Source organism: Tilletiaria anomala (genome assembly GCF_000711695.1).
Source record: "Tilletiaria anomala UBC 951 chromosome Unknown K437scaffold_35, whole genome shotgun sequence".
Taxonomy (NCBI): domain Eukaryota; kingdom Fungi; phylum Basidiomycota; class Exobasidiomycetes; order Georgefischeriales; family Tilletiariaceae; genus Tilletiaria; species Tilletiaria anomala.
Genome location: NW_013546987.1, coordinates 77,942 through 103,165, shown reverse-complemented (window position 1 = coordinate 103,165; position 25,224 = coordinate 77,942). Strand labels below are relative to the sequence as shown.

The following is a 25,224-nucleotide window of genomic DNA, read 5'->3' as shown; positions in this document are numbered from 1 at the left end:
TGATCCTCAATTCCAACTGATTCCCGCTCCTGTCTGTCACGGTGCATATTGTCCCACACCCTTTTCATAGGACAAGCACAAGCAACCTTGCTCATTTTCTCTCTCACAGCCTCACTGCGCACTGTTTTGAATCAAAAGACTGTAACATCGATCTCTTTCAAAGGGCAAAAGACAGGTGCAGCCAGTCTTCTTCTCTACAGGTAGTCGGGTTCAAGCTGATCTCGAAACAAGCTTCAAGTCAACTTCTGTTCGGTTCGGTTGTTTCATTTTGCAGGAGGGTGGTATTTTGATATGCTCGCAGCGCAATCGTCATGCATGGGACGGATTACGACGCTTGCTTGGCAAGCTCGGCCGCTTTCGCAGCGACATCGTCAATGTTGCCGACCATGTAGAAAGCGCCCTCGGGCTTGTCGTCGTGCTGGCCGGTGAGGATCTCCTTGCAGGCCTTGATCGTGTCCTTGAGCGGGACGAGCTTGCCCTCAATACCGGTGAAGACCTGTGCGACGGCGAACGGCTGCGACATGAAGCGCTGCACCTTACGGGCGCGCTCGACGGTAAGCTTGTCTGCTTCCGACAGCTCGTCCATACCCAGAATGGCGATAATGTCCTGCAGCGACTTGTAGTCCTGCAGCAGCTTCTGCACACGCGTCGCAGTGTCGTAGTGCTCCTTGCCGACGATTGCCGGGTCGAGCATACGCGACTTGGAGTCGAGCGGGTCGACGGCCGGGTAGATACCCAGCTCGGCGATCGAACGGGCCAACACAGTGCTGCAGGTAGACAAGGCAACTACATCAGCAACGTCCAAAGAAAAGAGGAAGGCACGGGCAAACTTACGTGGCATCCAAGTGCGCGAAGGTGGTGGCAGGCGCAGGGTCCGTCAAGTCATCGGCCGGGACGTAGACGGCCTGGACGGACGTGATGGAGCCCTTCTTGGTGGTAGTGATACGCTCCTGCATACCACCCATGTCGGTGGCCAGCGTGGGCTGGTAACCGACAGCGGAAGGGATACGACCGAGCAAGGCAGATGTCTCGGAACCGGCCTGGGTGAAGCGGAAAATGTTGTCGATGAACAGAAGCACGTCCTGGCCCCTTTTGGTTCAGGAGGTAGGGAAGCATCAGCAAGAGAATAATCCATCTGCAATGCCCGCGATGGAGGCTGTCTGAACTCACTCCTCGTCACGGAAGTACTCGGCGATGGTAAGACCAGTCAGGGCGACACGGGCACGGGCACCAGGGGGCTCGTTCATCTGACCGAACACGAGTGCGACTTTGGACTCGCCTTCGAGGTTGATGACACCAGTCTCAATCATTTCGTGGTACAAGTCGTTCCCTTCACGCGTGCGCTCTCCGACGCCGGTGAAGACAGAGAAACCACCGTGGGCCTTGGCGATGTTGTTGATCAGCTCCTGAATCAGCACCGTCTTGCCGACACCGGCACCGCCGAACAGGCCAATCTTTCCACCACGGGCGTACGGGGCGAGCAGGTCGACGACCTTGATACCTGTCTCGAGCACCTCGGCGGTGGTCGACTGGTCGACGAATGATGGCGGCTCGACGTGGATGGGGGCGAGCTTCTTTCCCTTGATGGGTCCACGCTCGTCGATGGGGTCACCGACGACGTTGATGATACGGCCCAGGCAGCCGGGGCCGACGGGGATCTGGATGGGCAGACCGGTGTCGACGACCCTTTGGCCACGGACGAGACCCTCAGTACCGTCCATAGCAATCGTGCGGACAGTGTTCTGTGCAAGCGTGTCATAGGAAAAGAATATTCAGATGATGATGCGAAGAGGTGCAGGAACGCCGATGGACGAAGTCATGCTCACCTCTCCCAAGTGCTGGGCGACCTCGAGCACGAGACGGCCCTCCTTGACGTCAACCTCGAGAGCGTTGAGAATTTGGGGGAGGACCTCGCCCTCAAAGTGAACGTCGACTACGGGGCCAATAACCTGGCGAATGGCACCAACCGAACCCTTGGCCTCGGAAGGAGTGGCGAGGTTGCGGGCTTCATAAACGCAGGTGGAAGAACGGATTGGTTAGTACCGAGGTTCGGGTTGTGAAGGAGGGTCATGGACATCCTGCTGTACCTTCCCTGCGATTCCAGGTATCTCTGCCTTCGACTCTAGCTGTCCAGATGTTGATGCGGACGCGAAGATCGATAAAATCGTCTCGTTTGCCCTTCAACCCTGATCCCTACGAGCGTTCTTCCTAGCCAGGCAGGCAGCAACGTGCTTCCTTCTTCATGATTTTCTTTCCCATCCTTCCCCCCAGCGGTCTTCTTCGTGCTTCACTCACCCTGGGCAGCGAAAGCCTTGGGCATCTGCACTGCAGCGGCGCGAGCAGCGCCGGTGGAGGCAATACCGGCCTGGCGAGCAGGTGCGACGGCGGCCTTTGCGACGGTGGAGAAGAGGTTCTTCCTCGAGTTGGCCGCTGCCGACTGGCGGGCAGCTGCCCGGAGGGCCGAAGACCTCGAAGCAATCATGGCTTGTGAGGCGAGGGCGGAGGGGGTGGATCGGATACGGCTGTGCCTTTTCCTGTAATCGTGAGCGTGGAGTACTACGACTGAGGAGCACTTGTAACCAAGCCAGGAAGGATGAGAGGGGATCAGATGGGACAAGAGGACGAGGAGGAAAGCAGAAGGAGTGGAAGGGAGATGCGCAGACGCGGCGGGATGAGCCGGGGCAGGCCGGGCAGCAGCAGCGAACGAACACAGTGAGACAGACGAGGGAAGGAACTTTTGGCTGACTGGCTGGCTGGCGGGCGGGCGGGCGCCGAACATGGAGCACTGGAGCAGTGCGCACGGGCACACGCGCTGGCGCTCTTTCAGTGGAAAGACACTGCTGCAGTGCTCTGATCAATGTTCACACCCACCCACCCATCCACCCGCACGCACTCACACACGCACTGCTCCGCTGCTGCGCAAACTGATGGCATTCTATTCTTTCTTCTCTTCTCCTGGGTTTGATAATAACCCTAACTCAGCGGCGCCAAAGCAAGGTGGGTTCACAGCTCAATGCGTTGGTGGAGACCCCTCACATCCTCGCAGGATCGCATGCAATGGACGAGCGAAGCATACCGTGTCCAAGTGCTTCGCCAAGGCTCAAGGATGAGCGGCAATGGTGCACAGAGATGATGATGATGGACGCTGTGTCCTAATGATGATCTATTTCCATGGCGTCTGCCCTACAGCTACTGGATCTCGCCCTTGTCCCTCGCATCGAGGAAAGCCTGGTGCAGCTTATCCTGCGCCTTGCGCTCTTTCTCCAGCGCCTTCCTCTTTCCTTTGCTCAGCTCCTCCCCTTTGGCATCCTTCATCGGCATGCCGCCGTCGTCGAATGCGCCAAACTGGCCCTGATACATGGGGCTGTCCCGGAACATGGCATCAGGCGCGTAGCGCCCCTTCTCTAGCTGCTCGAGGCGTCGCACACGCTCGCGCTCCTGGTTCTCGCGCTTCCTACGTTCTTTGTCCGCAGCTGCCTTCTCCTTCTCAGCCCGTGCAGCAAGAAGCTGCTCTGCGGGGACGAACTTGACCAGCGATGTCCCGTCTTCCTGGTCCTCGAGTGCGACGCCTCGCTGCGCAAGATCGACGTCGCGCAGCTTGTCCGCCAGCGCCAGGAAGGCCGCGTGCGGCGCTTCTGAGCGCGAAAGCTTGCGCATTTCGTCTCGGAAACCGGCAAGGATCTGGAGGTATGGTGCGAGGATCGTCTCGCGCTGGCGTGTTCCGAGGCAGCGAGAAGCCAAAGGAGCTCGCATTAGTCACAAGCCACTTCAGCGTACTGACAGGCACTCACGTCTTGTGAACCAAAACTCGCCTCGGCACCAGCCGCGTCAGAGCCCCAGCTGATATCGCGTTCATGTTTTGGACCCGCACCGAGCCCGAGCATCCTGAGCATTTCTCCAACCCATCTCGCTGGTGCCTCCAGCACGCTGAATTCCAGATCGCTGCGCTTCGTACTCCGCTCGTAGACATTGACCTTGCTGACGAGGTCGAGCAACACCTGCACGCCCGCCGGCGTGTCAAAATTATCACACATGGCTCTGCGGAACGCATCCTGCGCGTCAATGAACGTTGCCATCAGCTTCGTCTCCGGCTCATGGTAATAGTTCTTGCCATCCGAGTATGCGAGCCCGCGTGAGGCGGCAGCTTGTAGGTGTGCCTTGATCATCGAGAAGAAGTTGTTGAACGTGCTCTCCGCATTCCGCACCTCTGCCATGGCGCTCTCCCTAAAGTCCATCTTGCTGTTCCAGGCCTGGAAGAGAAAGGCGAGACGAAGCTGGCGCGCAGAGTATCTCCGCAGTGCGTCGTCGATCGAGATGAAGTTCTTGAGCGATTTAGACATCTTCAAGCCTTCGATGTGCAGATGACCCGTGTGCAAGAAGTAGTTGATCCACTGTCGGCAGCCATGGTGTGCCTCGCTTTGCGCAATCTCATTATCGTGGTGTGGAAACATCAGGTCGACGCCGCCGCTGTGAATGTCGATCCGCGGGCCCAGCACGGCGGACGCCATGACGGAGCACTCAATGTGCCATCCCGGTCGCCCCGGCCCCCATGGTGACGGCCATGCAGGTTCCCCCGGTTTGCTAGCTTTCCATAGCGCAAAGTCAGCCGGTGATCGCTTGCCTTGTGTCGTGGCTGCACTTGTCGATAGTGAGCCTTCGCCCTCTTCGAGCAGCTCTCTGTTTCCCTTGCTCCAGGGCGCCAGCTTGGCATACGAATGAGCGAAGCCAGAGCGCTCGCCATCCATTAGCCCGCTGGCCGCGCTCCCATCTGCATCTCCAGGTTCCTTTGCACCATCAAAAGCTTTCGTGTCGAACCAGACGTTGCGCTTGCTCTCCTCTCCGCCAACGCCCCCGTCTGCGTAGGCGTAGCCCCGCTTGATGATCTTCTCAACAAAGTCTACAACCTCCGGGAGATACTCGCTGACGCGGGTCAGAGTCGTCGGACGCTCGACATTCAAGCGCGCCATGTCCTTGAAGAACTCAGTCTCCCATTTCGCGGCCAGCTCTCTAAAGATGCCGGGATCTGTGACGCCTGAGCCATATGACGCGTCGAGCCATGGGGCAAGCACATCTGCAGAGGCGGTGATGAGATCTGCTGAGGATTCGTCCGATTTGGCAGCCACCGACATGGCGGCGGCGAGCTGCGCTTGCCGGGAGGTGTTCTGGAGATAACACGAGGTGCAATCAGTGTAAAGCCCTCAAGCTCCATGACCAGCTCGCTCACCAGAGCATTCAGCCACATGCCAAACTTGGGCTCCTTCTCTGCTGCCTCTCTTAGCCACTTCTCATCTTTAGCCAGCCGGCTGACCTCCTCGAATTTCGCCTCTGCCATCGCGAGCGAGCCTTCTTGCAGCTGCTCGTTTTCCAACCGACCTGGTGGCGGAGCCAGCTTGCCAATCGTTTTGTCCAAGAAAATCTGCCATGCTTCTCGGATGTCTAGTAGCAATGGCGAAGAGAGAGTTGGGTGTTGTGATTGGTATTCCTTGAGCAGGTGAAACTGACGTGCACGGAGGATGATCTTGTCATCGATGTCTGTGATATTCATGACGAAATGGATATCATAGCCGAAGTAGTCTCGCAAAATGCGCTTGATGATGTCCTGCGTCACGTAGTTTCTGGCATGCCCCATATGACTCGCGTCGTATACGGTAGGTCCACAATTGTACCACGTCACTTGCTTGGGCCGCATGGACACAAACGGCACCTTGCTCCTGGTCAGCGAATTGTAAACGTGCAGCACTGGCTCTGGCCCGCTGCTTCTCGGCTGGTGCCATGGCGGCTGCATGGCCTTGGTGCTCGCCGCTGCCGTCGAAGTCATCTCGATCGTCACTGGGATGAATGGATGACAAGAAGATGGCAGGGCAGGACCTCTTGGCAAGGAAGATATCGCTGTGCGCACCGTATTCACTTTGAAGGCGCGTCGTATAGAGACTGTGAAGAGTGTTGGAGATCTCGCAGTGAGCATGAAGCTCTCTCTCTCTCTCTTGGCGTTTCCGTCGACCAAGAAGCAAGGCGCTCCTGGTGGGCTTCAGAGAAAATAGACCTTTAAGCGAATGGTAAGAAGAACGATACTCACAGCACTGACTCGTAGTTACCGGCTATTAAGAATAGCTAGTGGTTGAGTCATTCGCCTCGGTCAAAAGCCCCTTCCCAAGTTCCAACACAAGCACATGTTCAACCTGCAGGCGGGCGGGTTATGGAAGTCCGGAGTGCTTCCTAGGGCTTCAGCGTGAGGCTGTGAGGGGAGACGGTATGAGAGGGGAAAGGCTACAGAGTCTGCACATTTTCGCTGGGCTGTCCACAACCCAATGTTGATCTCGGCCGAGAGCAGATTGAGAGCTTCAACTTCTTGATAACGGCAGGACAACCCTGCACTGACAGATGCGACACAGCAGGATACAGTTCACTTCAGGAATTCTTGTCCATGCGCACGCGTCCCTCATGCCCCATGTGTCATGGACATTGGCAGTGAAACGGTGCGGAGATAGAATACGCTCGTCGACCGAAAGCCGTCGGAATGGCGGCAAAGGAGTATCACGAGATCGTTCCTGGCGCCGGCCTGATCCTTTCGTGGCAGCTCAAGGGGAAGAAGGTCCTTCTCGTCGGAGGCGGCCCTGTAGCTGCCGGTGAGTGGACAGAGGCTTGATTGAATTGTGCAATGAGGACCTAGCAGATGCGCCGGACCACCTCCAGCCAAGCTGACGCCTTCGACTACTCTGTGCGAACAGGTCGTCTGGTCAACGTCAAAGATGCAGACGCACACCTGACCGTCATCTGCCCCTCGTCCGGGTTGTGCGGCGAAATGAAGCACCGCATCTACACGGAGAACGTAGTAGATGTCTACCACGATCGCCTCTTTGGTGGCGCATCGGAACTGGACGCACCGGAAGATGGGCGACGGTTCGACATGGTGCTGACGGCGATCGACGACGCCGAGCTCTCGCGTTCGATCTGCCACATGGCGCGTGCGCGCAAGATCCCAGTGAACGTCGCTGACGTGCCACCTGAGTGCGACTTTTACTTTGGTTCGCTCATCCGCCGCGGACCGCTGCAGGTCATGGTCTCGACCGGTGGCAAGGGTCCCAAGATCGCCAGCCAGACGAGGCGCGTCATCGAGCGCGCTTTACCCGAGAATATCGACAACGCGATCGAGAGGGTGGGCAAGCTGCGCGCCAAGCTGCGTGAGGTGGCGCCAGAGCAAAAACAAGGCCCCAAGCGGATGCGCTGGATGATCGACGTCTGCGAGAAGTGGTCCCTAGACCAGCTGTCGGACATGACGGACGATGACATGGAGGAGATCCTCAAAGGCTGGAAGAAGGGAACCGTTCCGACGTACCGACAGGTCAGAGGGATAAAGTGGAAGATTATCCCGTTCATCGCACTGCCAACAGCCAAGCAGATCAACAAATCCCTCTTCGGCACCTGCCCTGTCGTCGGCGCCATCTCGCCTTGGCTCAGTGGTGTCCTGGGCGCAACAGCAGGCGCAGCTGTCGCATCCGCCTTCTTCGTTCTCCGCTCTCAAACTCGTCATTCATTAATGTCGGTTCCCTAGTATGCTTTAGCAAACACTCTACACACGCAATGTACATTAGTCCATACCAGCACTTATTCAAAGCATAGATGTGTACAACATGACTCCCAATTTGCCGCCGACAAGCTATGAGCGATGTGATTCCCGCTTGGCAGCCACTTTGCCTTTCCCTGCAGCGGATGCCGTCCCAACTCCTTCCGTGGGGACTCTCCCACCGTACAGCCACTCCGGCACTGGATTCGCCTTTGGCACCGCCCTCCTCCGCGCTTCCTGGTACTCTTCCTCCTCCCTCTTGAGTTTCTCAGCGCGTGCAACTTGGCGAGCAGCCTCAAGTGCGTCCTCGTTCGCCTTGCGCTTCCGCTCCCACTCCGCCCTTTCTGCGAGGCGCGCATCGATGCTCGAGACAAAAGGCTTAGCGTCCTCAAGACTCGCCTTGCGCGCTGCTTGCTGCCGATGACGATCGTGTTGCTTCCCAGGCCCAGATTTCTTGCCCTCGCCCAGTTCTGCGCGCCGCACACTCTCGATTTCACGTTGCAGTCGCGCCTCCCCCTCGGCCTGCAGCTGCTCTTTTCGCTTTCGGATCCACAAAGGCACATCATTGGCCTTGTACCGCGAGCGCCTCTGCAGTTCTGCCTCTTTTGTTGCCGCGCTGGCGTCCTTGGCGCGCTGTGCATCAAGCATCGCGCGTTGGCGCGCCGTCATGCCATTCGTTGTTACAATCGTTGTGGATGAGCCTGCGGTGGCTGATATTAAAGAGCTACCCGCGTCGAACGAGAATGTCCGTGGAGCCACAGCGGGAACGAGGTGACCGGTGGAGCTGAGACGGAAGCCAGCTGGTGCAGCATCCGGTGCTTGGCATGTTGGGCCAGCCGCAAGACCTTTGCCGATAGCAGAGGCCATCTTGATCGCCTTGCGCTTGTCATTTACCACCTTGGCCTCTAACGACTTCCGACGTAGCTTGCTTTTAGTGCGAGTAGAAGAGACAGCATTGCTCACTGTGTCCTCCTTAGCCGTGGTTGCGGGCGTAACCTTGGCTGCTTCAATGTGTGCAACCTGCTGGACACGCTTAGGCGCAGAAGCAAACGTAAATTCATTGGGAAACGAAATGCCTTCGATCGGTACCGGCGATACCGGTGCTATCCGGGCTTTGGTTCCCCTTTGAGCCTTACCCGGCGAAGACGGTACGTGGGCGCTAGAGATACGAGCGCTCCGGCGCGGCGCACTGACGGCCATCTGCTCCAGTGCCTGCTCTTGCAGATTTGAATGAGTCACCTTCTTCCGAGGAGGTGAAATTGCTTTCGATGACTGCAATTCCTCGTACGTCTCCCGCTTTGGAGAAGGATTACGCCGACCTTTGCGATGGGGCGAGACCGACCGGGGTAATGAAAAATGTGCTGTTAAAATGGGAGACATGGAAATTGGCTCTTGAGCAGCGGTGAGATGCAGTCCTTCTGCGCTGGCACTGGGTCGAAGGTCCGATTCTGACACTTTTTCTGGATGCGACTCGTCTAGATCTGGCACAAGTTGGTGTTTGTCCGCTGCCCTACGTTGCTTCTCTCCACTTCCGCTTTGTGCTCGACCTGCACCATCGTTAGGTTGATGGCTAGATTTCCGGTTTTTGCTACTCATCTCTGCTCTTTGAATAGACGAACCTATGATCTCTTTGCTCTCTATAGGCTGCAGTCCCGGATCTGCGGCTGCAGCATGTATTGGAAGGAGCGGAGCCAAGCCAAGCCTTCGCCTCCTCGCCTCCCTGCTCTCCGCTGCCGCAGCGATGGAAGAGCCGATGCTAATGAAAGGAGCAGAGGAGCCGTCCATAGGGTGAACCGTGGGCTCCTTCGCTGATCCTGCAACACTCTGGTTCAAGCGCGGGATCTTGGACGGAGATTTTGGCGGTGCAGCTGCTCGTAGAAAGTAGGGGCAGACTGGTCAGTTCGGCAGATCCACGATATCTTTACCTTTTTGAACTCACACATCATTGGTTCCGGGGGATGAGGTTTAGATACTTTTGACCTCTTTTCCTCCCGTGACATCTCCTGCCAAGCTAGTCTTTCGAGCTCCTGTTCTGTCATCTCATCCAAGGCAGGATCAGACTGGTTGACAGCTACCTCCTTGAGCGGTAACGACGTCATGATCGAGGGTTTTGCCTTGCTTTTCTCCTTCGCAGCGTTCTTGCCATGGGCTTTGGAAAGTCCCAGTGATGTGTCGATCAACAAGCTGTCCTCCGTCGTGAACTCAAAGGGTGCGCGAGTCGTTCGTCTGCCTCTCACCCTTGCACTGGACAAGGCATTGTCAAGTGCAAAGCCGAGGTCGGGCTTTGGGGATTCGAGCAACCATGCCTTCGTGCTTCTACTCCTGAGTCTTCGGTCGTTCGATGGGCTGATACATGACGCCATGGTGGCTTTGAGTTGGCGAAGCGTGTTGTACTGGACCGTGTTCCCGTGAGCCTCAAAGGGGAAAGCTAGGCATCAACGGCGGGAATGACTTCTGTGAGAACTTCCGCTACTTGGATGGCGCTATTCGAAGCAGATGCAAGCTGGGTTCCTTGCGAGGAATGACGGAAGGAGAGACAGCAAGGACGACACAATGAAAGGCTGCACTATGCAATTCTTTATTCGGTTTCAATTGTCGAATTGAGCTTTCTCCCTTCTAGCTACATATAATACATACATCTGGTGTGTTGGAAAAGAACAACACGACGCGCCGCGCCCCCAGATATAAATTGTTGTCACGTGATAATTTTCTCCCTTTCCCTGGCGAGCCCTCGCTCGTCGCACTCCGCGACCGTTGAGGTCGCCAACTCTCTTCCTCCGAGAACGAGATCCGGAGACGCACTGGAGCTTGACACATCCGCCTTTGTTGATCTCCATTCTATCGTTCGGTGGCCCGAGGCACGCACCTGCACATCAAGATCTACATATCGAGATTTCTGGCAGGATTGTTGCCGTGGATTCTAGGACTCCACTGTGGACTCTTGCACACCGCGCACGTGAGATGCCATGGCTGGCTCATCTCAAGGCGGCGAGCAGAATCTTCATTCTATTCCGATGGGTCTCCATGCCGGCGGCCCCTCTTTGATGTTCGTTGCCGATTGCACTGCTTCCCGTAGGGATAAGTAATTTTTCGAATGCGGGGAATGCTCTGCTCGGGAGGAGAGTCCAGCGTATAGTTTGGCGCTCGCCAAGATTTGCCCGAACTTGCCGCGGTCCTGTGAGGGATGGGGTTCGTTCCGAGGTAGTGGCTGCGTAGACTTGCTCTGGACATTGCCACGAATCTATTCTCGTGTTGCTCTATTAAGATTATCTTGTCCATCTCATCCCTTTCCACCACTTGACGCAAGTAAGCACCTCACACTCATCTTTCTCAAAGAGGCCCTTTCGCGTTACTGCCCGACGAAACACTGCAGGATCGTCCTATCGTCAACGCCGCCATATAACGTCACCTTCATCGTCTCCGATTGTACTGGGCGGTTTGCTTCGCAATTATACCTCCATGATGGCGACGTCGAATGGCCCTCGGCGGGATAGACGGCGGTCTAAGCGAAGTGCAGCCTCCGCGATCATCTTGCTATCAACGCTAGCTAGCATTGGGATTCCTGCTGCCGCTGCTGCCAGGAGCAACAGGCTGCTATCGTCGCAGCCCAAGAGGCCAGGGGTAAACTTCAATGTTGTACCATCTAAAGCTGGAGCTGCGGCAGTCGAATCAGTAGCAGGTGTGCGCGTCGCTCAGCACGCAGTCGAAGGGTCCTCGGTGGTGGACCAACGGAAGGCCCTCAGCCTCTCCGCTCGTGATCTCGAAAGCCAATCTCATTCGCTCAGCGAGCAGGACAGAAGCATCCTCCCGCGAGATAGCTCAATAGCATCGACGACTGGCTTCACCGGGACCGGCATCGCAGCAGCTTCGGCGCTTGGATCGTCATTGGCGACCGTGGTGCAGAGCCTGGGGCTCGATGCAACGGGGTGGGCTTGGACATTTCCAACCGTGAACGCAGCCACGTCAGCAGAATCCAGCAGCAGCAACATCGTCGGCTCAGCCGTAGCCGGCGGAGTATCGACTTCGGCAGTCATCGCCCCTGCCGGGATGACAACGGTCGGAGTGGGTTTGCTGACAGGACAAAACACAGAATCGGAGCCTGGCGCAGAGGTCGATCAGCAATCCGACAGTGCTATGATGCTGCCTGCGAATGTCGAACCCGCGCCATCGCTACAGCAGCGCGATGATGTACATGTCTTCAATGTTCACGGTTTGCTCTTCCCGCGAAAAGACCTGTTGACTGCATCCAGCGCTTTCGAGCCACGGCATAGCAAAGAGCGAAACGACACGGACAAGGTTCTGGATGAGAACGTACCGAACACACCCATCAATGCTACGGACACCACGAACAGAAGTGATAACTTTTCGAACATGGACGCCAAGATATGGCTCAATTCGCACGTGAACTTGTACCGTGCACAAATAGCCAGTGGCAGCGGCGACATTGATTTCGCTGCCGACCCAGCATCATCAACGTCTGACGCGGCGTTACGCATATTTTATTCGAAAGGCTCATATTCGCTGAAGAGCTCTCCCATCGGTGGCGCATCTTTCTACTCGCAACCTTTCCTCAGCACCAATTTGGAGGTACTGGGCAGCCCCGGCGCGACAAATGGAACACCTTATGCGACGGCGTCGGGCGATGTAGCTCACACCGACCCGTCGCGCCCACAGCTGCTGGTGTCTTACTCTGTCTACTTTCCGCCCGGCTTTGACTTTGTGCAAGCTGGGAAGCTTCCGGGGATCTATTCGAGCGTAGGGTCGCAGCAGGCGGATGGCAGCATCGATGCCAACACAGACGGGTGCAGTGGTGGTGCTCAAGGGGAGGCTGGAGCTAGCTGCTGGAGTGTCAGGGTGATGTGGAGGACGGGTGGCGTAGGCGAGAGTACGTCTTTTCGAGCTAGTATTTCAATGCTCAAACTCATTGCTAACTACCCCTGATTTTACTGTCACTCACAGTCTACGCCTACATCCCGACCAAAATATCTGGTGGCTACGATCTTTGTGCGAACGCCCAAACGTCAACGCAGCCCGTATCACCTGGGTCGATCATCTGCAACAGCGACTACGGCACGTCAATCGGCCGCGGCTCTTTTTCGCTGACGCGTGGTCAATGGAACCAGATCGCCTTGTACGTCCAAGTCAACAGCCCACACACCGCGAACGGTGTGCTGCAGATGTACTACAATGGCAATCCGACACCAGCGGTGGAGAAGACCGGCCTGGTCTTCCGCAGCGGGACGACCGCGACGCAGCGAACGGGCCAAGGTGGTGGAAGCGGCAACAGCCGCAGCAGGCGAGGACTGGAGAGGCGGGACCTATGGGACCAAGGAAGTCAGAAATGGGTCGATAAAATCTTCTTCTCCACTTTCTTTGGAGGGTCCACGCCAGACTATGCAGCCACAGCAGACACCTACTCGTACTTCAAGGACTTTTCAGTGAGTTTGCCTGGGTATAGGTGTAAGGAAGTGCCGGGGATAGAAAGGCTGAACGCAGCTCGCGCACCTGCCTCTCCAGATCTTTGCAGGTCAGAGCTTTTCGCAGCAATCAGGGCAGCACTTCAATGCAGCCTCCAGCCTCTCCCGTCCTGCTGCGCTCAGCCTGCTGATCTGCACGACAGTACTTGCATCTACAGCCGTACTAGTATAGCTGGCTCATGACTAGATTTGCCTGCACGAGGTGTAGCATTGTCATAGCCGCATGGACTCTACCTGCTCGACTTTTTCCCAAAGCAGCTGCCTGAACGATACATGCATGGCTCTGGTGTCCTAAGAATGGCAAATGAGGAACGCAGATGAGAAATTGCGTGCGGGTCAGAACGCGTGCTAGCTAGAATACAAGAGGATAGCGGGAGCTAACCTGAAGTTTTTGTCAATGAGTGCAGGCTCAACGAATTGCGGCCCTGGAGCAAGGATGAACGGACAGTGGGTCTCACCGTTGGAGTAGGTGCACACCCGGTGGATAGATCAATAGTCGTCACCTCGGGAGACAACCTCCTTGCAGGTCGGGCGGAGGAGAATGGTGTGCTCGAACTGCGCCGTCATCGAGCCAGGCACGTCGCACAGCGGCGGATAGTCCTGCACAATTCCCTGGTCGACGAGGTGCTTCAGTCCGAGTAGATAAGCCTTCTCCCCGAGCCTGTCGAGGTAGCGTCTGCAGAACGGCAGCGTCCCAAAGTTCTTGTTGATCGTGTACAGCAGCGTGCGAGCACTTTGCACGCGAAGGCTCGCAGCGCTGCCAGGTGCGTTTTTGCGCTTGGCGTAGTGACTGCAGTCTCCCTGGTCTTGCACGTAGCCTCTGCCGGTCGTGCCGAACGTTTCGATGGCAAAGTACTCGCCTTCCTCCATGCGTGTCTTGAGGTCCGGCTGAGCAACGATCGGCACGCTTTTCCCGCCGTGAATTGAGTAGCGTTCGATGTTGTGCCCTTGCAGGTTCCTGACGCACTTAACATTCAGCATCTCCCCGTTGACCTCGTAGGAGCCCGACTCCATCACTTCTTGGATCGCTGCGCCGATTTCACCCAGCCGCGCGTCGATACCCGATTCCCGCACACCTGTGTTGGTCGCCTCGCGAACGATTTCGAGCAATGGGTTGTGCGTGTCTTCCCATGTCAGCGTAAAGGCAGAGTCGCAAATCCTGCCTGCAACGTGTACACCAATGTCAACCTTGAGCACATCGCTCTTTTGCAGGACTGCAACACACAATTCCAGTGAATCAGTATAATGCAAAACACATATGTACAGTCGCAGTTTAAGCACTTACTCCTCTTGTCGCCGGCATTGGGAGTGAAGTGCGCCGCGCACTCGTTGAGCGATAGGCCAGTCGGGAAACCGATGCCGCTGTCGAAACCGTTCGCTTCGACGACTGCACGTGTTCCGTCCTCGATGAGATTCGCAATATCCGTCATGCTCATGCCCGGCTGGATTGCCTTCCTTGCATACGCCCTGACCTGTCTGTGCGTCTCTGCTGCGCGCCGAATGAGATTGTAATCGCAGCCCTCCTCCTCCTGCTGGATCCTCTCCCTCTCCCTGAGTTCCTCGGCAGTGGTGCGTGCGCGGTTCTCATCGAGGAACTTGGATGTGTCGTATTGCTGGATCTCTCCGACCGGGTATTGCCCGTTGGGGAAGAGCGTTGTCAGGCCGATACGCGGCGGTTCAGACTGGTTCTGCGCTGCCGATGCTCGTGCAGCAGCAGCAGCTTTTGCCTTTTTCTTTGCTGCGCCGGACTTGTTCTTCTTCTTCTTTTTGGCCCCAGTGCTCGCTGCAGCCACATCAGCTTCTCCCTCATCATCGTCGTCGTCATCATCCGCGGCAGCGTCTCCGTTGGTGTGATCGTGACCGTTGCGATTGACTTGGCCATTCGTCGGCGCAGGAGCTGCCTCCCTGGACTCGGAGGGAGAGATCTTGGACGTGGCGAGCAGGTCGGTCAGCTCCTTTGCCGCGCCATTGGCGACATGGACTTGTGTAGCAGACATGATGTTGCGTAGGCTGTGTGATATTGCTCCAGCTGCACCCCTTGCTTGGAGCGAACCTCGTCATGCAACGGATGTCGAAGTTGCATCTGGGAAAAAGAAAAAAGCGTGACTGAGATGGCACAGTCGACTGGGCAGTTGCTTCTCTCTATTCTAAGCGCGGAAAGGCCAAGGAATCGAAAGGACGGCACACCATCAGTCAAAGGCCATAACCCAGCGCCCCTCCTCTCCACACCCAACCCCCGTCTGTCTCATACACATACACAAACGCGGTCTCGGCGACTTTCTCTATCGGCGTCTCAAATTTCCACTGTGCCAATTGCCCCCATCTCCAGATTGTTGCCGACCAGCACGTCACAACCTGCGTTGCTGAACGCAGACCACATTTATATAGTCGCTTCATTGCCTCCGCTCCGTCGCTAAGAGGGAGCAGCAACATGCGATCCCGATGACTGTCAGGGACCGACTCTCACCCAATTTACACTGTAAAAGGTTGACCATTTCTTGACAGGCACGCATCGCATACACTCTCGTTCAGGCACCGCTCCCTAAGCCCAAGAGTCGTCATCATCCACCATGGACCCAAGCAGCTCGTCGAAAGACAATGCTAACCCGATTATCCACTCTCCACTCAAGACTAACAACCTCCGCCCCAATGCTGCCGGTGCACTCGGCGACGATACCGAGTGGTGGCGCGATGACGGCATGATCGCTGCCTCGGGTGCAGGGACAGGGACGGGTTTCAGGGAGGAGGAAGAGTGGCACAGATTGCTCGCTGGTGGCGCTGCGGCTGGCGAGGCGGTAGAAGGACCGTCGAGAGAGCAAGACAATGGCAGTGCCCCTCATTCGTATGGAGGTGTTGATCCTGCAGCAGCATCATCAGGGTCAGGTCCAGGGTCAAGGTTAGGCTCTGGGTTAGGATCAGAGTCACCGCCACAGTGGGAGGGCGCAAGTACAGCTGCTACGACCCCGAAGATTTCATCCCTTCCATCAGATGAGCGGGCTATCGAGGAGATCGATCAGCAGGAAGTCTTTGGTGCGTCTCTTTTTCCTCTAGCACAAGGTGATTCAGAGCTGTTTTTACTGACCCTTGCCTGTGCATCTTCGTCGCACTTGCGAATGTTCAACATAGACCTCGTCCGCTCGGTATCGGATCCAGAACATCCTTTAACGCTGGAGCAGCTCGGTGAGCAGAGGCGTTGACGCACATGTCAAGGATGCTTGACGCATTTCACGTTGCCAAGGCTGACCAATCCATTCTCACACGCTTCTGCGGTTGCTTTCCCTGCGTTTGTACCTTCAGCTGTCGGTGAGTGCAGACCAGTCTGACGGGTGTGTTTCGCTTTTCCCGATGTCAAGCTGATACATGCAGCACTTTTTACCCATCTGTTAATCCCCCAGTGAATCCGAACCACATCACAATCACCAAGGCCAACGGCTTCCCGCACATCCTGCTCGAATTCACCCCAACCATCCCGCACTGCTCGATGTCGACGCTGATCGGCCTGTCGTTGCGCGTGCGTCTGATGCGCAGCCTGCCGACTCACTACAAGCTTGATATTCGTGTCCGGCCTGGCTCGCACCAGAGCGAGCGGAGCGTCAACAAGCAGCTGAACGACAAGGAGCGCGTCGCGGCTGCACTGGAGAACCAGCACCTCCTCGAGGTCGTCATGCAGGCGCTCAGCACGGCATACAAGCGTGGGCGCACCGCTGGATCCGGCGATGGCGCTTTGGGAGACGCAGAAGCAGACATTATGGCGGACCTGGGCCTTGCGAAGGATGGCGCGATGGAGCAGGTGGAGATGCTGGCCAGGCAGCTCGGCGTGACTGTATGAGCGCATTCGCTGGCTCAATTCTTGTTGTACTCAAACAAATTGCCCGTCGAGCACCTCCCAGCTTCCACGTCTCGAGAACCAAGACGCTACCAACCGCTCTCGAACGCGATCCTGTGTATGTGTGGCTCCAAGGCCCGACCTTGTTCGCTTCATTGCAGTTCACTCTTCCAAGTATGGAGCAACTATGTAAAAAGTAAGAGAACTTTGGACATGCGCCCTGCGGATGGTACAGTTATGGGGCATCTCGTTCTCCAAGCTGCCTCTACCTGCACAGCGGAGCTCTTCTGCGCTCCTCCCACCCTCATGCTCTCTCCTTGACGAGGAACGGGGAGGAGCAGGAGGGCGCGTGCGACAGAGGCCCTAGCAGTGGATACCGGCGGCCAAAAGTTCAGAATAGCAATGTGCGGGTAGGATGGACGCTTGGAGAAGGACGGTGCTGCGGGACACCTATGGCCGGCCATGTGGTCGCGTCTCTGAGCGATGTAGGAGCCGGAGCACCGTGACGAGGCTTGGAATCAAAGCGCCCATCGATGGCTTGATGAAACGGCTGGCAGGGTCGAGGACAGGACGAAAGACGTTGGGTGACTTCCGCAACGACATCAGGCGGACTCTTCCAGTGGTCCCAGCGCAAACCGCTCGCTTCTGGCTGGCATGGTCACGATGGATCTCGTCGCTCGTTGCTCATGAATGCATGAAGTAATATTGTACAAAGTTTATCTCTCGCATGTCGCGAGTCTGCTATTGCTGAGAAGGTAACAAACAAAGCGGCATCACAATGAGAGAAAATGACCCAAGCAGCAAAGAGAGGAGAAATCAGAGAAGGCCGCATCCAACTCAATTCTCTCTAGCGGCGCACCCAATAGGTACCTGGAAAAGCGAGTGCCAAGCGGCGACGCTTTTTTCTTGCAAGGTTTCCGGTGGGCAAACGCTTTCCCGTGTGCTGGCGAACGATCGGCTAAGCAGTAAATCACGCAAAGCAAATGTTCAACGTAGCGGCTACCCGACAGAACGCTGATGTCGTGGCCGAGTCGATGGCCTTGGCACGTGCGTCTCATCTTCTCTGTTCCGCGGCGTGGTGGCAGCGTCGTCGTCTGCGCTGCATTGCGCCACTGGCGCACTCTCCAGAGAGTGCGCGACGCCTGCCTGTATGTACCATCCATACATACACGCCCCGCCCCACCCACCAGGCATGCTATCTCTCGCATCGCATCGCATCGCATCACAACCCCTCACCCGCACCATCCCCCATGTTCGTCGTAGCTCGCATGGTCGCAGTCGCAGTCGTATCCGCATATCCTCTCATCCTCGCTAACCCCAGACGCCAGACCCGTCTGACCAGAACCCTCCCCCCACGCCGCACTCGTCACAGCGTCGAACGTCCTCCACAGAGAGACGGTCCAGATAGCAACAACGAGCCGCCTTGGCTCTTGCTTGCTCCCACCCCCTTAACCCGACGACGACGACCCTCACGCATTCACTCTCTTGTACACTGCTCGTCAGCACCTCACGCTCTTTCGCATTCCTTGTCACGTCCTTCCGGGCTTTGATCCCTTCCTCTCACATCGACTCCCTTTTCGCAAGCCTGGACTCCGACCGATCTGCGGCTCGCCTATCACACCCTACCTTCTTGCACCAGCGCGGACCCTCATTCTAGAGAATATACGTTTCGACTTGCAAACAAGGGCAGCGTGGCAAAAGCTACTTTTTCAAAGTCGTACGGCTGTGCAGGGAACATCATAGCTTCGTCGTAATCAGCTGTCCATCGTGAGTGCGATGAAGGGAAGATTTTCGTCTCCCACCACCGCGTCGCTGATTCTCATCTCCGTTGCGACGTGGCTGTAGAGCTCGCCTCGATGGGCCACCACTAAGCTACCCAAGCCTTGGCACCTACCAACCCCGCCTCCTGATTCTTACACTCCCACACGAAAATGCCTTTGGAGAAGGGGGCCACATCCGGCCGGGCGGCCGATTGCGATCAGACACGAGATCGCGGCTCAGGTGCATTCTCGCTCGGTCTCGGCATGGCCAACGCACTCATATCCCCTAGCGCCGAGGGCGATAGCGATAGCGACTCAGACGATGACGATTTTGCTCCCAGTCGCGCACGCGCGACCCGCGCCAATTCCAACTCGCCGCTGTCGTCTTCATACCAGCGGCAACCGCAGCAACAACAACAGCAGGTGTCAATGTCATCATCACCGCTGTCTCCCAACTTTGGTGGCGGCGCTGGGCGGCCTGGTGGCCAGGGTACAGGGCAAGGAAAGGGACGCGAGAGCTGGAGCGCAGCCGCTGCCGCCGTCGGCGCCCGGCCACACGACCTGGCCAGCCAGAATCCACCCAGCCTGAAGATGCTCAACCTCAAAAGCGGATCTCTAGGGCCCAACTCGGCGACTGGCGGCAGTGGCAGCGCACAAGTGCAAGTGAACCCTACCGTGCTGCGCAGACCCTCTGCCAGCGAGGTGCTCGCGCAGGTCCAAGCGCAGCAGGCCAGAGCGGCGGCCGCGCAGCAAGGCGGCAAGGGAAGCGCAAGCAACGCAGATGCGCAGAATACGGCGTTCCAGCCGAGCAACTCTGTGCCCGCCGTCCCGCCCTTGCCTTCGCCATTCCGGCAGGCCGTCGAAGCGGGTGCAAGCGCAGGACTGACACAGGCGGCCGCTGCGAGCCACTCGCTCGGTGGGCGCGGCGGCGGATGGCAGCTGCACGACCTACCGTCGCCGTCATCGCGGTCCTTCCCCGCGGACGCACCTGGCCGCGCCAGCGGCCGGGGCGATTTCGAGGCGTCACAACATCCGCAGCAGCAGCAAAAGCCGAAGCGCCCAGTCAGCCCGCGGCGCTCGGCACTAGTCGACAACCTGGGGTTGCGGAGCCCAAATCCCTTCACTGCCGCCGCCGCCGCAGCTGCAGATACTTCACAGCAGCAGCAGCAGCAAGGACAGTCACGGGAGCTCCTTCCAACTTTTGACAATGGCTCGGTGTTGAACAACGGCGGCAAAGGCAGCGGGAGCGGGAGCATAGGCGCGCCAATGCAGAATCCGTTCATCGCGCCGTCGGAACGTGCTGGCGGCGATGGATCTTCGGCGTATCCGAATGGCAATGCCCCCCCTTATTCAATCACGACGGGTCAATCACAACAACAACAACAGCAGAGCGGCGGTGGTCAACGTACAACTCCACCTGGACCGTTGCGCAACCCTTTACCCGCTTCCGCAATGCCTGCGCCCACTTCCGTTGGCCGTGCCGGCTTCTCAGACAGCGGGAACCCATACAATTCGGGATCTGGTGCACTGCTTCCTGCTTCTTCTGGCGGACATGGCGCGCCGCCGAGCTTGCCACAGCCTACGCACCTTGGCCGCCAGCCAAGTCAGAAACGGCGGTCGATCTTCCGCCGCAGCCTGGCTGCTGTTACCGCGTTCGGCGCTGGTGTCGGTGGCAGCGGATACCAGAACCAGCAACAGGAACAGCAGATGCAGCAGGGAAGGTACCCACCCCTATCGCAACAACCTCAGCAGCCTGGCATGGGCGCAGGCGTAGGCGTCGGTTTACGGGCGGCAGCCCCACCACCTGATCGGCGCCGATCTGCGTTCCGCAAGAGCATGGCATGGCTCATCGGCCAGTCCGCTCCGCCGCGCCTGGCAGACGGGATCGGCGACTCGCCGTCGTTGGCAGACGAGAAGCGCGAGGCAATGCAGCGGAAGCAGGAGTACTACCTCGGCGTCGCTGGCGACGGCGAGGAGTGGGACGTGAACGGGTCCGGCGCCAAGTTCTGGCGGCGCTTCTCGGCGATGCAGCGGCATACGCAGGACAAGAGCGACCCCCTCACGCAGTCCAGCGAAGCGTTCCAGCGCAAGATGGCTCGCGGCCGCAAGCGCATGAAGATCGGCATCTCGCTCGCCGGCCTTGCGATCATAGCCGCCATCATCAGCGTCGTCATCTGGCACAACCGAAACGAGATGCCCAGCACGAGCAGCAACCCCAAGGTGTACCAGCAGATCGACGGCAACACAAACACCGGCGTCAGTGCCGGCGCTACGAACGCCGCTGGCAGCGGCAGCGGGTCCGAGGCGCAGGTCGCAGACACCTCCAACGCGGAGGGCAGCACACCGGTTGCGACGACCTCGACGCGGCGGAAACACCACGGAGGCAACGGACACCGCCGTGCGCATGCACTCGGAGTACGCGGCTTGGCCGGCGAGGATGCTGACGAGGATGAAGGTGATATGCCCAACACTTTGCTGTACGTGCATAATCCTGCCACTGCCTCAGTAATAGGCAGGGTGGCGCATGACGGACGCATGGTCCGACGCGTCTCCAAGTCGCATGGAGGGCTCGGCAGGCCCGCATTAGCTGGGCAACCGACCAGCGCGCCGCGCCTGCTTCGATGAGCCAACTTTTTGGCCATCTGGCTCTTGCTCTTCCTTCGTCTTCGTCTGCCGTCACCCATGCCCTCTCGGCTGGATAGGCGTGTTTACATGCGGTCCCGATTGCGGTCTTCCCCCATTTACGCTTCTGATCTTTGTCGGTTTTCTGCGGACGCTTCCGAACAAGTTCATGTTCGCTCGTCTTCACCTCAAAGTTCTCACCAAAGGTTCGGCCTCGGCATCAAGGATCTCGCGCTTCAACAACTTCGTTTCGAATCTCCTTTCCCTGTGTGCTGTATCATCACTCAATGCATCGCTTCCAACATAGCAGAGCAGAGCAACAATACCAGCCCTACTCCGCACGGTAACAGTTTGATGTGACGTCGGCAGTTGTGCAGCATCCGAGCCTCGGGACAGTCACTCGCAGCGGCTTGTACATTGCCAGCTGGCGTGGCTGGGCTTGGCTCGTAACGCTCAAGCTGGCTCTCTGTCGGCAGGCTCAAGGCGCATACAGCGCATGGAAAGGACAGCTCTTTTAAGCTTCTCAGTTCGACTCTCGACGTTCGTTGCACATTTTACTGTCATCCGCTCTGGCATATCTACTACCTTATCCTCGCGCTGCTGCCATCGCTCTTCGCGTCATTACCGCTCTTGGCCTGTTCCATCATTTGTCGTTCCCAGCTTTCTACCACTTCACATCCACACTCGCACGTTCACACTTACGTTGAGGGATCCATTCGATTCATCGTCAACTGCACTCTTTTGTCCGACACCTGTGTACTGTATCCATTACACCAGCAGGCACCCACGCTTACTTTTAAAGAATCTACAACATAAAACACTGTAAGAGGGGGTCGATCGGTGCAGTATAGTGCACCGTATTGCTTCTAGCAGGGTCACGGCGGCGAGCCGTATCAGCGTGAAGTGGGTGAGCTGTGCAAGACAGGGGGTCATTGTGCGGCCAACTTACTGTTCGAACACGAGCGTTGACAGGGCGCAGAGACTACTCGCCTTGTTTCACAATCCCCGCGAGGCGTTCCAGCCGTTTGCGTCGCTCGGCTGCATGTGGTCGTGCTGGGCGATGAAGAACTCGACGACACTTGCCTGTCCGCACCAGTTCCTGCTACGGCGCACGACCGGCGGGCTGGAACTATGGATCGGCGTCTGGAAGATGTGCTGGAAGGGGCAGACGAGCAGCGAGCGCAACGTCGACCCAGTACCCGCACTGTAGGTTAGTGCTGCCTTCGCACAGGTTGGTGTTGTCCGCGTCGACGTGGATCGTGACATACCGATCGGCCGGCTGGGGCGGCAGCCCTTGTAGCCGTGCATGACGGGGTGCATGAGGTTGCGCCCTGCCTGCTAGAGATCTTCACAGCTGCCGCCGTCACCGCCGTGGACGGCGGCGCGCAGCACGCGTGCTAACCCGCCCCGCAGGCCGCTGACGGGCGCGATAGCCGTGAAGCAGTTGCTCGCCTTGGGGGTCGCACGCCAATATGGAGCCCATGCGCGCGCCGCCGCTGTGGCTGGTGGCATAGCTGCGCTGCCTGTCGAAGCAGAGCGTGCGCTGCGCGTAGTGCAGGTCCTCGAGCACGTACGCCATGTCGTCCTTCTGCCGCACGGGGAAGATGCTCGCGGTGATCATCGGGACGTACAGCACGTTACCGCCGAAGGCCTGCGGCCCCATTTGCTGACCCTCCACGGTTGAAAGAGCGAAGCTTCCCGTGGGCAGGGCCATATATCATTGTTATTTTGCTGATTTATGAGAGTAATAATACTACTCAAAGTAGTAGAAAGTTAACAACAGGAAGACTACAACAACCTAGTGCTTCATAAAAGTCTAAGAAACGAGTATTTGATTAATGTTGTATCGGAGCTGACACACCAAAAAGAATCACAGGAGAGCTATAATCCCAGTATTAGAACAATAACAAATCAGTTGTGGGTATTTAGTAATTATTGTTCTCGGGTTTTCTAGGAAATATAAATAGTACGAACAATACTAATATGAAAGGTGCGCATGAAGGACTCTTTGTCGGCGAGGAGGTCGAGGTTCGAGTCGGCGCCGATCAGGCCCATTGGATCGCTCACTCTGCACCGCCGCCCTCGCCTGCTATGCGCTGGTGCCCTTGCTAGTACATACGCGCCGGGCCCGCGGGAGTTGTACCATCCACACTTCACTGCATCGTCGGGAACATTAGATTGTCCTGTCGGTATGCGATACAAAAGCGTCTGCCTATCGAGACTCTCGAAGGAAGGCGGGAGGCAGGAACTGTCCGTGCAGGTGATGATGGAGATTCCGGAGCGGACCACTGTCTGTATGTATGCATATATCTTCTATTGACTCGCCAAGTCTTTCGGCTCGCTGTTCGTCGTCCATTCACGCTCGGCCATGGGCGAGGCGGGTCATGCCTTTCCGCTCTGCTAAGCGTGATGGTTGCACATCGACGGGTATGTGAACTGTCATCATCAGCTCATCCTCCTAACGCAACGTGCTCGGATCCGCCCTTGCTCACATTCGAAAGCTCATGCTCGTAGCCCGAGACTTTCGTCGGAGTTCAGTTTGTTGACGAGGGCTGCGACTCCTCGGCGATCTTCCCTATTGGCTTCGCTGGTCAGTACACCAGCCAGATACCTGTGGCAACGATCAAAGGCACAGTGTCCAGAGCGATCACAAAGCCTAGGGGAGAGCGTGCGTAGGAACGAACATGTTGCATAGCTCGGTAACGAACGCATGAGGAAGGGGACATAGAGGCAAGGTCACTCACCTTCGTTGCTCATCAGCATACCCTCGTAGCCTTCTGCCATCTCGACGATACGGTAGATGGAGCGAACGACGAAGAACACGCTCGAAAAGTAGAGGCAAGCGAGCATGCGCATGGCCGGGTGCGAGCTGAGCATGTAGTCGAGCGAATGCGCCGAGCTCTCCTTCAGGAGCCTGACGTGCGTCGTGACGACGAGCGCGACGAAGACCAAGTAGCTGACCGCTTGCAGCGTGACGCCGAACAAGAAGATCTTGGAGCCGAGCGTAGCGGTGGTGCCGCCGGTAGCCTGCAAACCGCCGCCGGTCGCCTGCACAAGGAACGTGACAACGTCCGACCAGACAAATACGCGTCCGAACAGTTGCGGTGGCAAGGGGCTGTACGCGGACCGAGCGCGGCGTCTAGGTGCAGCATCTTTGCATCCCGCAAGAGCTGGGTCGAGCGCGACGATGGTGCGGCCGAACGCGATGTAGTTGAATGCGAGGAACGCGCAGGGCGAGAGGATAACGAACAGGCTCTGCACCGCGTACAATGGTATGCTCTCCAGGCTCGCGTCGGATCCGCGCGCGGCGCAGCGCAGGACAAACCCGAGGGAAGAGAAGAAGAGCCCGGCGGGCATGCACCAGCCCCAGCGCGGCTTTCGCGTACGCAGGATGTAGGCGACCGCCGCGGTGCACCACACGGCGTAGATCACTGCGAATGCACAGTTCGCGCCCAAGTTGGGGAGGTATCCTGCCGGGTAGGATATCGAAGAGGATCTGCCGCACCGTCAAAATCGCGAGCAAAAGCATGGTGCAAATTGGCCGGAGCAACAAGCTACTCACGCCATGGGCTGCCCACGGGCGGCAGTGTGGTCGGAGCCAATTCGGAAGTCATGCTTGCGGCTGGGCGGTTCTGTGCAATTTCACTCTACAAGCAGGGTAGGAGCACGGTGAGCAAACGCTATTGATCAGGAGAGACGAGAGGATGCAGCATAGACACGATCCGGCGCAGGGTGCCATCTTCTTATATCACTTCCTCGGTCGGCCCTGGGACAAACGCGGGCGAGCCAACATGTTCGTCAATGGCGGTGCAGCGATGCAACGTAGCGAGGCTGAATTGGCGAGGAGTACTATACACAAGCAGCCTCAGGGACGAGCTCCGCCGTCTCGTCTCTCTGTTCCGCACTCTGGCGGAACAGTTCAAAGGAGACTTACGCTGCTTGTGCCCAAAACCAACATGTGGGTTACATAAGCAA

General features: G+C 57.5%; 10 protein-coding genes across 10 annotated transcripts; 4 read left to right on the top strand and 6 right to left on the bottom strand.

Annotated features, from left to right (window-relative positions):
* Positions 1-124: 124 nt before the first annotated feature.
* Positions 125-2,501, bottom strand: K437DRAFT_256201 (ATP synthase F1, beta subunit). The gene is made up of 5 exons (XM_013388112.1): positions 2,296-2,501; positions 1,827-2,005; positions 1,171-1,742; positions 835-1,089; positions 125-767 (listed from the first exon to the last, which is right to left on the bottom strand). The coding sequence occupies exons 1-5, from the start codon at positions 2,480-2,482 to the stop codon at positions 326-328; spliced, it is 1,635 nt and encodes a 544-aa protein (XP_013243566.1). The 5' UTR covers positions 2,483-2,501; the 3' UTR covers positions 125-325.
* A 632-nt stretch (positions 2,502-3,133) lies between these two features.
* K437DRAFT_256199 (putative cysteinyl-tRNA synthetase) lies at positions 3,134-6,155 on the bottom strand. The gene is made up of 4 exons (XM_013388111.1): positions 6,077-6,155; positions 5,225-5,931; positions 3,792-5,162; positions 3,134-3,711 (listed from the first exon to the last, which is right to left on the bottom strand). The coding sequence occupies exons 2-4, from the start codon at positions 5,816-5,818 to the stop codon at positions 3,190-3,192; spliced, it is 2,487 nt and encodes an 828-aa protein (XP_013243565.1). The 5' UTR covers positions 5,819-5,931; positions 6,077-6,155; the 3' UTR covers positions 3,134-3,189.
* Positions 6,156-6,406: 251 nt separating this feature from the next.
* Positions 6,407-7,628, top strand: K437DRAFT_235235 (siroheme synthase middle domains-like protein). The gene is made up of 2 exons (XM_013388110.1): positions 6,407-6,626; positions 6,729-7,628. Exons 1-2 carry the CDS (start codon positions 6,518-6,520, stop codon positions 7,550-7,552), a joined length of 933 nt encoding a protein of 310 aa, XP_013243564.1. The 5' UTR covers positions 6,407-6,517; the 3' UTR covers positions 7,553-7,628.
* Positions 7,629-7,657: 29 nt separating this feature from the next.
* Positions 7,658-9,927, bottom strand: K437DRAFT_268122 (uncharacterized protein; the record flags this gene model as incomplete). The annotated part of the gene is made up of 2 exons (XM_013388109.1): positions 7,658-9,432; positions 9,504-9,927. The coding sequence occupies 2 exons, from the start codon at positions 9,925-9,927 to the stop codon at positions 7,658-7,660; spliced, it is 2,199 nt and encodes a 732-aa protein (XP_013243563.1).
* A 2,008-nt stretch (positions 9,928-11,935) lies between these two features.
* Positions 11,936-13,297, top strand: K437DRAFT_246527 (polysaccharide lyase family 14 protein; the record flags this gene model as incomplete). Its single annotated transcript, XM_013388108.1, has 4 exons — positions 11,936-12,151; positions 12,239-12,449; positions 12,524-13,002; positions 13,082-13,297. 4 exons carry the CDS (start codon positions 11,936-11,938, stop codon positions 13,211-13,213), a joined length of 1,038 nt encoding a protein of 345 aa, XP_013243562.1. The 3' UTR covers positions 13,214-13,297.
* Positions 13,298-13,342: 45 nt separating this feature from the next.
* On the bottom strand, positions 13,343-15,105 carry K437DRAFT_235229 (peptidase M24A, methionine aminopeptidase). The gene is made up of 2 exons (XM_013388107.1): positions 14,327-15,105; positions 13,343-14,255 (listed from the first exon to the last, which is right to left on the bottom strand). The coding sequence occupies exons 1-2, from the start codon at positions 15,036-15,038 to the stop codon at positions 13,531-13,533; spliced, it is 1,437 nt and encodes a 478-aa protein (XP_013243561.1). The 5' UTR covers positions 15,039-15,105; the 3' UTR covers positions 13,343-13,530.
* Positions 15,106-15,418: 313 nt separating this feature from the next.
* K437DRAFT_256195 (uncharacterized protein) lies at positions 15,419-17,090 on the top strand. Its single transcript, XM_013388106.1, has 4 exons — positions 15,419-16,071; positions 16,168-16,221; positions 16,339-16,344; positions 16,437-17,090. The coding sequence occupies exons 1-4, from the start codon at positions 15,612-15,614 to the stop codon at positions 16,868-16,870; spliced, it is 954 nt and encodes a 317-aa protein (XP_013243560.1). The 5' UTR covers positions 15,419-15,611; the 3' UTR covers positions 16,871-17,090.
* A 1,361-nt stretch (positions 17,091-18,451) lies between these two features.
* On the top strand, positions 18,452-21,499 carry K437DRAFT_107707 (uncharacterized protein). The gene is made up of 2 exons (XM_013388105.1): positions 18,452-18,634; positions 18,713-21,499. The coding sequence occupies exon 2, from the start codon at positions 18,799-18,801 to the stop codon at positions 21,250-21,252; it is 2,454 nt and encodes an 817-aa protein (XP_013243559.1). The 5' UTR covers positions 18,452-18,634; positions 18,713-18,798; the 3' UTR covers positions 21,253-21,499.
* Positions 21,500-22,012: 513 nt separating this feature from the next.
* Positions 22,013-22,963, bottom strand: K437DRAFT_294301 (uncharacterized protein; the record flags this gene model as incomplete). Its single annotated transcript, XM_013388104.1, has 4 exons — positions 22,013-22,115; positions 22,199-22,466; positions 22,518-22,584; positions 22,652-22,963. The coding sequence occupies 3 exons, from the start codon at positions 22,961-22,963 to the stop codon at positions 22,246-22,248; spliced, it is 600 nt and encodes a 199-aa protein (XP_013243558.1). The 3' UTR covers positions 22,013-22,115; positions 22,199-22,245.
* An 877-nt stretch (positions 22,964-23,840) lies between these two features.
* K437DRAFT_268116 (uncharacterized protein) lies at positions 23,841-24,863 on the bottom strand (the record flags this gene model as incomplete). Its single annotated transcript, XM_013388103.1, has 3 exons — positions 23,841-23,905; positions 23,994-24,719; positions 24,812-24,863. The coding sequence occupies 3 exons, from the start codon at positions 24,861-24,863 to the stop codon at positions 23,841-23,843; spliced, it is 843 nt and encodes a 280-aa protein (XP_013243557.1).
* Between the last annotated feature and the right edge of the window lie 361 nt (positions 24,864-25,224).

Bases quoted from the DNA above. Each gene is read 5' to 3' on its own strand.
- K437DRAFT_256201 (XM_013388112.1), bottom strand. From the start codon at position 2,482: ATGATTGCTTCGAGGTCTTCGGCCCTCCGGGCAGCTGCCCGCCAGTCG. The intron at 2,006-2,295 runs GTGAGTGAAGCA...GCGTTTATGAAG, and splicing joins CAAGGCTTTCGCTGCCCAGG to CCCGCAACCTCGCCACTCCT. The intron at 1,743-1,826 runs GTGAGCATGACT...ACGCTTGCACAG, and splicing joins TCGCCCAGCACTTGGGAGAG to AACACTGTCCGCACGATTGC.
- K437DRAFT_256199 (XM_013388111.1), bottom strand. From the start codon at position 5,818: ATGACTTCGACGGCAGCGGCGAGCACCAAGGCCATGCAGCCGCCATGG. The intron at 5,163-5,224 runs GTGAGCGAGCTG...TGTTATCTCCAG, and splicing joins GCATGTGGCTGAATGCTCTG to AACACCTCCCGGCAAGCGCA. The intron at 3,712-3,791 runs GTGAGTGCCTGT...GGAACACGCCAG, and splicing joins CGAGTTTTGGTTCACAAGAC to CGCGAGACGATCCTCGCACC.
- K437DRAFT_235235 (XM_013388110.1), top strand. From the start codon at position 6,518: ATGGCGGCAAAGGAGTATCACGAGATCGTTCCTGGCGCCGGCCTGATC. The intron at 6,627-6,728 runs GTGAGTGGACAG...CTGTGCGAACAG, and splicing joins AGGCGGCCCTGTAGCTGCCG to GTCGTCTGGTCAACGTCAAA.
- K437DRAFT_235229 (XM_013388107.1), bottom strand. From the start codon at position 15,038: ATGTCTGCTACACAAGTCCATGTCGCCAATGGCGCGGCAAAGGAGCTG. The intron at 14,256-14,326 runs GTAAGTGCTTAA...TGTGTGTTGCAG, and splicing joins CAATGCCGGCGACAAGAGGA to TCCTGCAAAAGAGCGATGTG.
- K437DRAFT_256195 (XM_013388106.1), top strand. From the start codon at position 15,612: ATGGACCCAAGCAGCTCGTCGAAAGACAATGCTAACCCGATTATCCAC. The intron at 16,072-16,167 runs GTGCGTCTCTTT...TGTTCAACATAG, and splicing joins CGATCAGCAGGAAGTCTTTG to ACCTCGTCCGCTCGGTATCG.
- K437DRAFT_107707 (XM_013388105.1), top strand. From the start codon at position 18,799: ATGCCTTTGGAGAAGGGGGCCACATCCGGCCGGGCGGCCGATTGCGAT.